The sequence below is a fragment of the Ascaphus truei genome, chromosome 1 (assembly GCF_040206685.1).
Source record: "Ascaphus truei isolate aAscTru1 chromosome 1, aAscTru1.hap1, whole genome shotgun sequence".
Classification (NCBI taxonomy): Eukaryota; Metazoa; Chordata; class Amphibia; order Anura; family Ascaphidae; genus Ascaphus; species Ascaphus truei.
The window spans coordinates 350,892,963-350,906,588 of NC_134483.1; the positions used below are offsets into that span (position 1 = coordinate 350,892,963).

The window sequence follows — 13,626 nt, forward strand, 5'->3', positions numbered from 1 at the left end:
TCCGCAGCTTCTAGGAGGATGAATCACATCCACAGAAACCTATTGGAAAGAAGAAAAAAGAAGCACGTGCCACATAGCATAAATCTGTGATGACATTTATTGTAGAAAAGGAAGAGTCTAAAATGGCACACTCACAAGTGTAGCTGGAAATTGTGCATATAGAGATATAACATCTCAACGATGGTACTCATCTGGGGATTTTAGTACTCCATAGTGGACATCAGTGGTACGAGTCCTGGCACCAATGTAGGTGAATAGTCCTATAGAGTCCAACTAGAAGGTGGGGTGGGGGATTTAAAAAGAGACAATGTCTGAGAGGATTACGTAACCAGGTGGTGGTCCCGATCCAAATCCGCACACAGCTGGGCACTCAGAAAGCTGACACGTATCCTCCGTTGATTCCAGCTGTTGGATCAGTGTGCCTTGCGGATTAGATCTGTAGCTGTGTGGGCGGCTTACTCACTCCTATAGCCGAGCGCTATGTACAGTATAAAGCAACCCGGCATCCACAGTCAGCTGTTAGGATGCGGAAGAGACCAGACCAGTACCACATGAAGACGTCACCTCATACACTACATCCCCCTGTGTTTCGTCATCAACGTGACTTCGTCAGGGGTATGACTCTATAGGACTATTCACCTACATTGGTGCCAGGACTCATACCACTGATGTCCACTATGGAGTACTAAAATCCCCAGCTGAGTACCATCGTTGAGATGTTATATCTCTATATGCGCCATTTCCAGCTACACTTGTGAGTGTGCCATTTTAGATTCTTCATTTTCTACAATAAATGTCAACACAGATTTATACGTGGCACGCGCTTCTTTTTTCTTCTTTCCAATAATATATATATATATGTAGTTGGAATTTATAAGGCTGCATATTAATGTATTTGTGACATGGAATACATACAGTTACCAATTTGAATAATATCAATTTGCTATATACTGTACATATGTAAAATGTACTGAAAAACATTGAAACGAGGGCTTTTCTGGTACAGTATCGTAAATTGCTAATCTGGAAAATGGACTTCTCCTTGTAGAACTCTTACCCAAAGCTTTTAGACACAGAACCTTTTCATTCCACTGCTCCGGCTGTTTCCTAATAAATTCATTTTCTGTGCAGAATTCAATTTCTATAGCTGCGTTGGTTGGTATTTCATCATTTAGAAGAATAAATATTTCACCAGGATTCTGCATCGTTAAAAAAAAATATATATTACTGTTAAGACATATTATAAGATCTTATATGATGATGAAAGGTGATTAGTAGCAATAATTTTTCAAACCCTCAAACTCTCAACAGAATTACTTAATATGGATCAATATTATATACAGTACACCATGCATGTGAAAAAAGGTGAAAAATAGATTGTAGAGCTGCCTTACATCAAAGTGTATTTGTAACACATACAGATGCAGCGGCCATTATTTTAAGAAATCACAGCGCCGTTTTTATGTGCGCTGCTGTACTTCACGCGGCATGAATGCGGGCAATCGCCACAGTCACACGTGTTTATTGCGGTTGCTTTGTTTGAATTTCATGGATTGTGTGCAATTAAATGCAATGAAATGAATGAATTGTAATGTGTACAGTACTGTGCTACTGTGCTACTGTGTCAAATTCAGGTGTTTAAAAGTCTGAACACTAAAATGCCATTTTCTGCACTTGCGTCGTAAGGCGGTAAGGTTGGAAGACATCCCACGTCATGACATCGGTATTCCAAGGTATACACCGCGTGAAGTGTTAAAATAATGGCCGCTGCATCTCTACTGTACAGTAGTAACAACATACATATGGTTTAGTTTCATTTGTACTGTGCTAAATATAGTGCTTGGGGGTGAATTCCTTCATGCCAGGAAAAAAGTCCCTAAGTCTTCTTAGAGCAATTTATTACACATATATCATACATATCCACTTAATTTAAGCTCTGAAAAAAAAGACATTGCCTCCTTTATTTTTATTTGTTTTAAATATGATTAACAGCTTGTTTGTTACCTAAAGAAAAAACATTGTTAATTGTCAACCATTTGTAATGAGAAAATGCAACAGCAGTAACTCCATCGCGCACAAACTCCCTAGAAACAGAAGGACATAATAGTATTAGTACCTAATGTACTGTACATGGTGTAACCATGGGTTCTCGAATTTACCTTCTGAAATATTGTTTATTATTAAATACATAATTTATTATCTGTCCGTCATTATGGACTTTCTTTTTTTCTTAACCAGATTGTTGTCCTTAGATCTATTACTTTTAGATATTTACCATGCAGAATTATCTCAAAGAAGAGTTCATCAACATGAAAAGACTTTCATGTTTCAACTGAGACATTTGATTTTAAAAGAGCATATTACTGCATTGGAGTGTCTTGTTCAGGCTGGATATTAAGGAGAATGACCACATACACTCAGTCAATTGTAGATGGTGCACACCCATTCACCATCACTACTTGAGTGTTCTTGCAGAGGAACAAACTCCACCATGCCATTCAGACATTCATTCATCCAATAGATGACGAAAAATCCATTTATTCACCGAATAGAAGGAAGAAAAATTACCCTATTAAAAACCTTAATATATTTGTAGCACCCTTCTGGCAATGTTGACATCTCAGTAATTGAAACAGCATCCATTATGAGTTAGTAGCCTTCAAACTGCAGTAGATGATTATTGCATGCAAGCTCTTACTAAGTTAGAGATATCAGGGTTGCAGAGTTGTAGATTAGATACTGGGCAAGTGTAGGAAGCAACACCAAATAATAATAGGCACTAACTACATATCGTCTTTATTGAAGAAATAAAGCAGCATGCAAATGCCGGAAAACCATGGACATCTTGCCTAGCAAGAGTACAATTCTACACCAGTAAAACAACCAGCAAAAGAAAACACCCACCAATGTTTTTTCTGGGTCCCATTAGCCAGGGTCATTCTCAATGAGGGCACCAGCTTGAATTGTTGGGGCAGCTATTCGGGAGAGTCACAATAGTACCAAGGACCTGACTAAAGTGATTCCTTCACAAGCAAGGATTGTCTTTAATCTTCCTTACAATAAATTACTGTTTTCCCATCTTTAAATAAATAAAGTTCTTTGTGTACATTTTCCATCCCTCCTCCATTTCTGCACTTTATTGAGTGTTCCATGTACAGTACTGTAAGAGAAAGCACCTATTTGCAAATAGAGTAGATCAGCTGTATATACACAATAATATAATACAGTCACAAAGACACTAAAAGAGACAAATGTAATGTCACTTCCAGGAAGGCAACTACTTCCTCTCTTTGGAAGTTATTCTTAGTCATAGTGATGCAGTCTCCTCTACAGGAAAGCAGTTACTGTTTTCTGAAGGAAATCCCAACCACAGTAGAAGAGTGTCTCACTTTAAAGTGCCATCTAATGTAGTTTTAACCGTGCTATCAATTGTTATTATCTATTAACTAACATTGTCTATCTTCAAATTAGGAAATCTTCTACCACCAGAGGATTTCAGAATACATTTGGGATGTGACTTGTTATAAATGAGCAGTGTTACAGGTCAGTCGAAGACCCATTACTGGTATTGCAAAGCTTGATAAAGGCCCATAATATTAATCTGACTGTGACATAGATTATACATGGGATATATTTATCGAAGCCCATATTTTCTTTATTCATAAAATATATATATTCTCGGGGGGTTAACTTGGACTATTTGTGTCACAAAAAACACTGTAACCAGTACTAGGTGGGGTGAAAGTATGAATTCGGTGAGCTGTACAAGGGATAGAAAGCTAAAAAAAAAAAAAAGACTTTTTTTAAAATCTTAGTTGATTTTCTACATACATTCATTAATGGTATCATTAAAATTAATTCTGGTCTTCTTCCACTAGGATACATACAGTTCTTAACAATAATATTTTACAGGTATATGTCCATTGTTTCTACATAGTGATTGTGTATGTAGTTTTTTTTAGACTGTTACGATGTTTACTGTTCCTGCTTCTATCGTTATCCCTTTTAATAACAAACAGAATGCTGTAGATTATATTCAAGGATTCAGGTTTTCGGTGTTTATTATTTGGTAAAATATGGGTTTATTAATAAAAAAATCCTGGTATTTTAATTTTTATTATAAATCTGTGTTTACCAGTGTTAACAATGAAAATAAATTGACACACATTTGAATTTGGTGTTTATCCGTACACTTATTTTTAGTTTCCATACTGTACTACTCATGTGTTGCCTTTGTCTCCTTCCAGTGGATGGGGTGCTACAACAGATGGAACTAGATAGGAAATTAGGCTTGATTTAATTAATCAATTTAATTGTCAACCATTTGTAATAAGAAAATGCAACTGCAGCAACTCCATCCCGCACAAACTCCCTAGAAACAGAAGGACATAATAGTATTAGTACCTAATGTACCTAATCTACCTAAAGTACTGTACTGTACATGGTGTAACCATGGGTTCTCGAATTTACCTTCTGAAATATTGTTTATTATTAAATACATAATTTATTATCTGTCAGTCATTATGGACTTTCTTTTTTTCTTAACCAGATTGTTGTCCTTAGATGTATTACATTTAGATATTTACCTTGCAGAATTATCTCAAAGAAGAGTTCATCAACATGAAAAGACTTTCATGTTTCAACTGAGACATTTGATTTTAAAAGAGCACATTGCTGAATTGGAGTGTCTTGTTCAGGCTGGATATTAAGGAGAACGACCACATACACTCAGTCAATTGTAGATGGTGCACACCCATTCACCATCACCATCAATTCTGGTCTTCTTCCACTAGGATACATGCAGTTCTTAACAATAATATTTTACAGGTATATGTCCATTGTTTCTACATTGTGATTGTGTATGTAGTTTTTTTTAGAGTGTTACGATGTTTACTGTTCCTGCTTCTATCGTTATCCCTTTTAATAACAAACAGAATGCTGTAGATTATATTCAAGGATTCAGGTTTTCGGTGTTTATTATTTGGTAAAATATGGGTTTATTAAAAAAAAAATCCTGGTATTTTAATTTTATTATAAATCTGTGTTTACCAGTGTTAACAATGAAAATAAATTGACACACATTTGAATTTGGTGTTTATCCGTACACTTAATTTTAGTTTCCATACTGTACTACTCATGTGTTGCCTTTGTCTCCTACCAGTGGATGGGGTGCTACAACATATGGAACTAAATAAGAAATTAGGCTTGATTTCCCTTTTTTGTCGGTTTTAACTGAAAGTGCACGCTGATAAATCGGAATCACTAATTCTGATATGAATTTCTTCTGTTCAGATTAATTAACCCACCTCAATAAAAGCATATGTATATGGTGTATATATATATATATATATATATATATATATATATATATATATAATATACTTATTAAGGTTATGGAAGTGCTGTGTGCTGGGTGATAATGGTGAAAGACAGGGTTGCAGACCTGTCTAAGACATGCAAATGAATATACAGGAATATTTACAGTTGCTATATATATATATATATATATATATATATATATATATATATATATATATATATTATATATATACTGTGAGTGGTTTAAACTTGCTTTGCTAGTCCCATGCTGTGTTTAAAAGTTGTTTGAACGGCGATACATCAGCTTAAATGGGCTCCATGTTGAATGGATATTCCAGGCAAAAGGTGACACATTGTGTGCTCATTTGCATGTCATTTCCCAGAATCCCTTGCTGCAGTGGGAACACTGTATGCTAGGTGATAATGGTTGAAAGGCAGGGTTGCAGACCTTTCTAAGACATGTGAATATGCTCACAAGTGATATTCTTTATTGGCTATATATATATATATATATATATATATATATATATATCTATATATATATTGTGACAAACGGCTTACTCCGGGGCTCCGCCGTCTGTCCGGGACTGTTAGAACACGGTCTTTTAGGGTAGGTTAAATGATGAGACGTCACGTACTGTTCCTTTAAACAGGCTATGCCTGGTTTATTCAGTCCCAGGCACTGAGACTGCCACAGTTTAAACAGAAAACAAAGCCAAACAAAAAGCTGCTCGTCTGAGCGATAACTTAAACTTAGATGTCCCTGACTCAGAGTTGGAAGTGGCTTGTCCACTTCCACCAACAAAATAAGTACCTTTGCAGTCTTTAGACAAACTAACAGAATGAATGAAGCGATTTGGAAAAGAGGCTTTCTCACCCCTCTGCAGTTCAGCAGCCTTCCAGGCTCTTGGGCGGGGCCCAGAAGAAACAGGAAACAGGTCTTATATACCTGAACTCTAATCAGCATGACAGGTGACAGAAAACAGGCAGCAGACAAACTGTGGAATGGAGTGCCTGTACCACGAGGCTGCCCTGTTCAGCTTAGACAGGACAGAAACTGTTCAGTATCCTGGGAGCCCTGTATATGGAGTTTATTACCAACCCCTGGTTTCTGTCACATATCCTCCCCCCCAGCTCAGACCTCGAGGGGTGAGCGACCATGGATATTAGGGAGTGCATCCTTGACAACCCGTCGGCATTGCCATGTTTGTGCCCCGACCTGTGTTCCACAGAAAATTTAAAGGGCTGTAGGCTTAGGAACCACCTGGTCACCCTAGCGTTCTTCTCCCTATTTTGACACATCCAGGTAAGGGGTGCATGATCTGTGACCAATCGGAACTTTCTCCCCAACAGATAATACTTGAGTGTCTCTACAGCCCACTTTATTGCGAGACACTCTTTCTCGACTATGGAGTAATTTTTCTCCTGGGGATTTAGTTTCCTACTTAAATAAAGGATGGGGTGCTCCTCCCCTTGAGACTCCTGGGAGAGTACCGCCCCCAGCCCTACCTCAGATGCGTCGGTTTGGACTACGAACTCTTTGGAGAAGTCAGGTGTGACCAACACTGGTTGGGCACAGAGAGCTTCTTTCAGGCTTCTAAAGGCCTGTTCGGCTTCGGGGGACCACTTTACCATTAGCGGTCCTCTTGCTTTTGTGAGGTCGGTTAGTGGGGTTGCCTTAGTTGCAAAATTGGGAATAAACCTCCTATAGTAGCCAATTAACCCCAAAAAGGTCCTTACTTGTTTTTTTGTGACTGGCCTTGGCCAATTTTGTATCGCCTCTACTTTGAGTGTTTGTGGTTTGAGTAACCCTCTACCAATAGAATACCCCAGATACTTGGCCTCCTCCAGACCAATAGTGCATTTAGCGGGGTTAGCAGTTAGTCCAGCAGACCGAACTGCGTCGAGCACAGCTTGGACCTTTGGAAGGTGGGACTGCCAATCTTCACTATGGATTACCACATCATCCAGGTAGGCGGCAGCGTACCGAACATGTGGTTTTAAAATTTTATCCATCATTCTTTGGAATGTGGCGGGAGCTCCATGTAAGCCAAAAGGCAGCACCTTATATTGAAAGAGGCCGTCTGGGGTTGAGAAGGCTGTTTTTTCTTTTGCCCTTTCTGTGAGGGGAACCTGCCAGTACCCTTTTGTTAGGTCTAGGGTTGTGAGATATCGGGCTTTGCCCAGTCTCTCTACAAGTTCATCCACCCTGGGCATAGGATAAGTATCAAATTTTGACACCGCGTTTAGTTTCCGGTAGTCATTACAAAACCTTGTTGTACCGTCTGGCTTTGGGACTAAAACTATAGGGCTGTTCCACCCACTTTGGGATTCCTCAATTACGCCTAGTTTTAGCATTTTTTTAACCTCTAAACTTATAGCCTCTCTCTTGGCCTCTGGGATTCGGAACGGTTTAAGGTTAACTCGGACCCCCGGTTCAGAGACTATGTCATGTTTAATTACGTTAGTTTTACCTGGCTGTGTAGAGAAGATTTCTTTGTTCCTTCTCACTAAACTCTGGACCTCTCGTTTCTGATGCACGGACAGTGTTTCAGCTATGCTAACCTCTGGGTCAGTTTCTTGATTCTCTGACGGACCTGGGGGTACTAGGGTTAACAAGACCTCTCTATCTTTCCAGGGCTTGAGTAGGTTTATATGGTAAATTTGCTCAGGTTTCCTCCTACCTGGCTGCCTTACCCTATAATTTACTTCTCCCACTCTTTCCAAGACCTCATATGGCCCATGCCATTTAGCAAGGAATTTACTCTCCACGGTGGGAACCAGAACTAGTACCCTATCACCTGGAAAAAAAATTCTGACCCTAGCACCCTTATTATACGTATTCCTCTGTGCTTCTTGAGCTTTCTCCATGTGTTCCCTCACTATGGGTAGGACTGCAGCAATGCGGTCCTGCATTTGGGCAACATGCTCTATTACACTTCTGTAAGGGGTAACCTCGTGTTCCCAAGTTTCTTTGGCTATATCCAGTAAGCCCCTTGGATGTCGGCCATACAATAGTTCAAACGGGGAGAAGCCTGTGGATGACTGGGGAACTTCCCTAATGGCAAATAACAGGTATGGTAACAAACAGTCCCAGTTTTTCCCATCCTTATCGACCGCCCGGCGTAACATGCTCTTTAAGGTTTTATTGAACCTTTCCACTAAACCATCTGTTTGTGGATGATAGACTGAGGTTCTGAGATGCTTGATTTTTAGGAGTTTACATAGCTCTTTTGTTACTTGGGACATAAATGGTGTTCCCTGGTCAGATAAGATCTCTTTAGGAATTCCGACCCGGGAAAACAGAAGTACTAACTCTTTTGCTATGTTTTTAGCAGAGGTGCTACGTAGGGGAACTGCCTCCGGATATCGGGTAGCATAATCTAATATTACCAATATATGCTGATGTCCCCTAGCAGACTTTATTAGGGGTCCTACTAGATCCATAGCAATCCGGTCAAATGGTACCTCTATTATGGGAAGGGGTACCAATGGGCTGCGGTATGCCTTGAACGGGGCGGTGATCTGACATTCTGGGCATGAGGAACAATAGTTTGTAATTTCTGCCAGAACCCCAGGCCAATAAAAGCTTCGGAGAACCTTTTCTTTTGTCTTTTCCACCCCTAGGTGTCCCCCCAATGGATGACTATGTGCGAGGTGTAATACTACGTTACGGAATGTCCGTGGTACCAACAATTGTTTAGTTGTAACTGATTTTCTTTTATCAACCCGATATACTAGGTCGTTCTCTACCTCGAAGTAGGGGTAAGCAAGTGACCTATCTGGTTGGCCATGAGTACTATTCTGGTCCCGTATATTTCCCCTTGCTACCGCTAATGTGGGGTCCTCCCACTGGGCCTTCTTAAAACTCCCAGGACTGACCTCTAGGTCAGCGAGGGTCTTATCCTGTACTGGGGTGGTAAGTGCCTGATCAACATCTTGATTTGGGGTATTCCCTACCAAAGTAGTGATGGGGAAGGGAATTTCACAGCACTCCTCCTTTTCCCCCTTCTTATTTGGGCCCTCGTCAACCTCCATTTCTGAAAAAGGGAAAGGATTTGTTTCTTCTAACACTTCGTTATGGTCTGCTATTGAACTCTGGGCGCTATTCTGAGCTGGGGACCACATTTTTAGAAAATGGGGAAAGTCGGTCCCTATTAACACATCATGTGCCAGTTTGGGTACAACACCCACCTTGAAATCTAAAGAACCAAATTCTGTTTCAAAAAAAACATCAACAGTGGAATATTCATGATTATCCCCATGTATACAACAAATTGCCACTCTTTGTGAACTGTTTACCTGTTTCTTCTTAATGGGCAATAGGTATTCGGACACTAGTGTGACCATACTCCCAGAGTCAAGAAGTGCCCGAACCCTCTTACCATTAACCTTTACAAATGCCCACAGATGGTTATTCAAGGGGTCCTCTGGGCTAGGGCCCATACATTGGGACAACAGCGAATAAGGTTGCATTGCATGGGCTCATCATTTAGTGGGCAGATTTTTGCTGTGTGGCCCCTCTCATGACAATTTACACATTTAGGTACATAGTCTGTGTCCCACTTAGAGCCTTTTCCCGGCTCCCCATGTTGGCTATTGCCCTTAGTGTGCGAACCACTGTTGCTGGAGCGGCGTGAAGGTGGTCGCCGCTCTTCAGCGCCCCTTAACCCCGGTACCCTTTTACCGTCTCTGGAAGAGTCCTGGAACCTCGGATAGTGGGGTTGCTCCACGACTGTGGGTTGCGGGTGCTCTTCTGCTGCACTGTACCTTTCTACAAGGGCCACAAGCTCATCCGCATTGTGGGGGTCACTCCGACTGACCCAACGGCGTAAGGCAGAGGGAAGTTTCCTCAAGAACTGGTCCATGACCAACCGTTCCACGATGTGGCTTGCTGAGTTGATCTCGGGTTGTAGCCACTTCCGGGCGAGGTGGATGAGGTCATACATCTGGCTTCGGGTGGCTTTATCCATCGTGAAGGACCATGCGTGAAACCTTTGGGCACGAACAGCCGTGGTTACGCCGAGGCGGGCGAGGATCTCGAACTTCAATTTTGCATAGACGTTAGCTTCGGCTGGCTCTAGATCAAAGTAAGCCTTCTGGGGTTCGCCGCTTAGGAAGGGTGCGATTAGACCAGCCCACTCAGCTTCTGGCCATCCCTCTCTCTGTGCCGTGCGTTCAAACGTGAGAAGATAGGCTTCCACATCATCCGAGGGTCCCATCTTCTGAAGGTAGTGGCTTGCCCTGGTCATTTTCGGAACTGGGGCTGCCTCTGCCAGTGGAAGGTTACTGATAGTCCCCCTCAGGATCTCGAGTTCCTGCTGTAAGCCCTGAGCGAACCGCTTTTGCTCCTCTCTCAGCAGGCGGTTTGTCTCTTGCTGGTTTGCATTAGTCTCTTGCTGGGCTATTAACAGCTGTCGCTGGGTTTCACTCGCCTGTTGCTGGGCTTCATTCGCGTCTTTCTGGACAGCGACATTGCGTACCAGCGCACTCACCACGTCTTCCATCTTGTTTGGAGAGAGAGAAAAAAAAACCTTCTTTTTTTTTTTTTTTTTAAAGTTCTTTAACCCCCAGACCTTTCAGTGTTCTGCCCGCATTCTCCACCATATGTGACAAACGGCTTACTCCGGGGCTCCGCCGTCTGTCCGGGACTGTTAGAACACGGTCTTTTAGGGTAGGTTAAATGATGAGACGTCACGTACTGTTCCTTTAAACAGGCTATGCCTGGTTTATTCAGTCCCAGGCACTGAGACTGCCACAGTTTAAACAGAAAACAAAGCCAAACAAAAAGCTGCTCGTCTGAGCGATAACTTAAACTTAGATGTCCCTGACTCAGAGTTGGAAGTGGCTTGTCCACTTCCACCAACAAAATAAGTACCTTTGCAGTCTTTAGACAAACTAACAGAATGAATGAAGCGATTTGGAAAAGAGGCTTTCTCACCCCTCTGCAGTTCAGCAGCCTTCCAGGCTCTTGGGCGGGGCCCAGAAGAAACAGGAAACAGGTCTTATATACCTGAACTCTAATCAGCATGACAGGTGACAGAAAACAGGCAGCAGACAAACTGTGGAATGGAGTGCCTGTACCACGAGGCTGCCCTGTTCAGCTTAGACAGGACAGAAACTGTTCAGTATCCTGGGAGCCCTGTATATGGAGTTTATTACCAACCCCTGGTTTCTGTCACAATATATATATATATATATATAGATATATATATATATATATATATATATATAGATATATATATATATATATATATATATATATAATTAAAAAAAGATGCACTAGAAGAATTTAATACAAATATCCACACTATGGACAAAAATAAAAAAGACAAAAAAAAATAATAAAAAAAATTATATATATATATTATATATATAATGGATCCCACTATCGTGCTACAAGTTACTCAATAGAAAAAACTCACTATCCTACTTTCTATTGAAAGTCATAATGTTTGAAAAACTAATTGTATCAATGTACTCTCTCAAATGATAAAATATTTGTGTTAAATCAAAAAATGAGTGGTGGTAAAAAGTGATATAATTTGGAAAAATAAAATAGTGATATTGCCAGTGGAAAAAAAACACGGTGCTCAAACTTATATAAATACTGTATTTGCAAAAACTGTGGTACCAGGATCTTTCAAAATTCCACGAGTGGATATTTACAGGTCTTCTCGAGCTCCAGCTCATCACAGTAAGGTGCTCCACTCCCTCTCCGCAGACTTGTGTATTTAAAATAAAAAGTGTAAGGAAGATGCCAATAGTGAAATACGGTATTCTTTATTTTGGTAGAATGTATGGGAAGTAGAGATGGATGAACCTGTCTCAATCCATTCCACAGATTCTCCTGGGCTTTCCTGGTCAAATCCGATCTGCAAAATGAAATCCGCTGCTGGATAACTTCATTGTAAAGCCAGCCGGATTCTTCAAAATCTGTTGTTGGGTCTTTACTGCACAGATTTTACAGGATTCATTGATGGATTAAACTTCAATCCGAAATTGTGGAATGTCTTTACATTGCTATCTATAAACCAGTACTACTCATATAATAATTCCTTTTCTGATAGATTCTGATTCTATTTGACAGATTCACATTCCGTTCCATGGATTTGGATCCCGTTTTATGGATTTGGATTCCATGTGCAGGTTCGGATTCAGAATCCGTAAAATGGATTTTAATTAATAGGAAAACAAACTAACCTGCCTTTTTGAGACTGATTCATGGAATTCCGCTGTTGAAAGGATTGCACTCGCAATATACAAAATTAAAAAAGCATGTCAGCAAGTTGTCTCACTCTCCTGGAATATTTCCATTGGAGCTGGAGTAGAAGCTGGGACCGCGGCACAACCACTCATACACTAATCACAAGATGCCTTTGTCAGACCTATGCATATCGGGAGAGGACACGACTTTAGACGTCTCATATCCTCTCCTGGTATACATCGTTCTGACACAAGGCTTCTTGGGAGTGGTGTATGAGTGGTTGTGCCGCCGTCCTGAGCTCCGATGGTAAAATTCCAGGAAGAGAAACCTTTGTCTACTTGCTGATATGCTTTTATATTTGTTTATCATGTGAGTGCAATACTAACCATACATTTTATTAAACTAAATAATACAGTATTACACTATTGGTGTCTTCCTTGCGCTTGTCTTTTTTTATACATATACTGTATATTTATGTATATGTGTAGCCATGTCTGGTTTTGGCTACTGATCTACCCTGCCTAACTTGTAAATCCTGGTAGCAGTGCAGGCAGTGTTAGTCCCAATCTGGGTTTTCCCCTGCAGTGACCAGCACCCTTGAGTGACAAGGGGGGAGGCGGGCTGAGGCTGGCGTTCTGCCCTATCAGGGTCTCAGACCTAAGCCCTTCCCCCAGGGTACTTAAGGGGCTGCAGATTCAAATTTAGTCAGCTGTCTCTCCCCTGAGAGAGACTGTCTCACAGAAGAGTATGCACAGGGCTCTGGCTACCTTCCATCCCTCCCTTAGGGGAGTGAGAGTGAGGACTATACCTCCTACTCCATCAGGGAGTAGGGGAAGAGTGAGGACTGACCCATAGGGCCCATGCCTGGAGGGTTGAGTCCAGGGACCATCTGAAGGCTGGAGGCCAAGTGTATGGAGAGTATGTGAACTGTATGGTGCAAGTTGAAGAATAAAGTTGTTCCAGTTTATAAAATATATTTCTGCCTGAGACTGCAATCTATCAGGGGGATTAGCAGAGGGTTCTCCTGCAGGGATTGTCCCTGACACAACTAGAGCCTGTAAGAGATGGAGGCGCTGAACCACAGATAGAATAACTAAACA

General features: G+C 41.0%; 1 protein-coding gene across 2 annotated transcripts in view; it reads right to left on the reverse strand.

The window, feature by feature from the left end:
• The window catches only part of BANK1 (B cell scaffold protein with ankyrin repeats 1), a 562,852-nt gene that overhangs the window by 482,369 nt on the left and 66,857 nt on the right, over window positions 1-13,626 (reverse strand). For both annotated transcript variants that reach the window (XM_075609123.1, XM_075609132.1), the window contains exon 4: window positions 1,058-1,199. In XM_075609123.1, coding sequence (XP_075465238.1) covers window positions 1,058-1,199 — 142 coding nt within the window. The remainder of the gene's footprint in view (window positions 1-1,057; window positions 1,200-13,626) is intronic.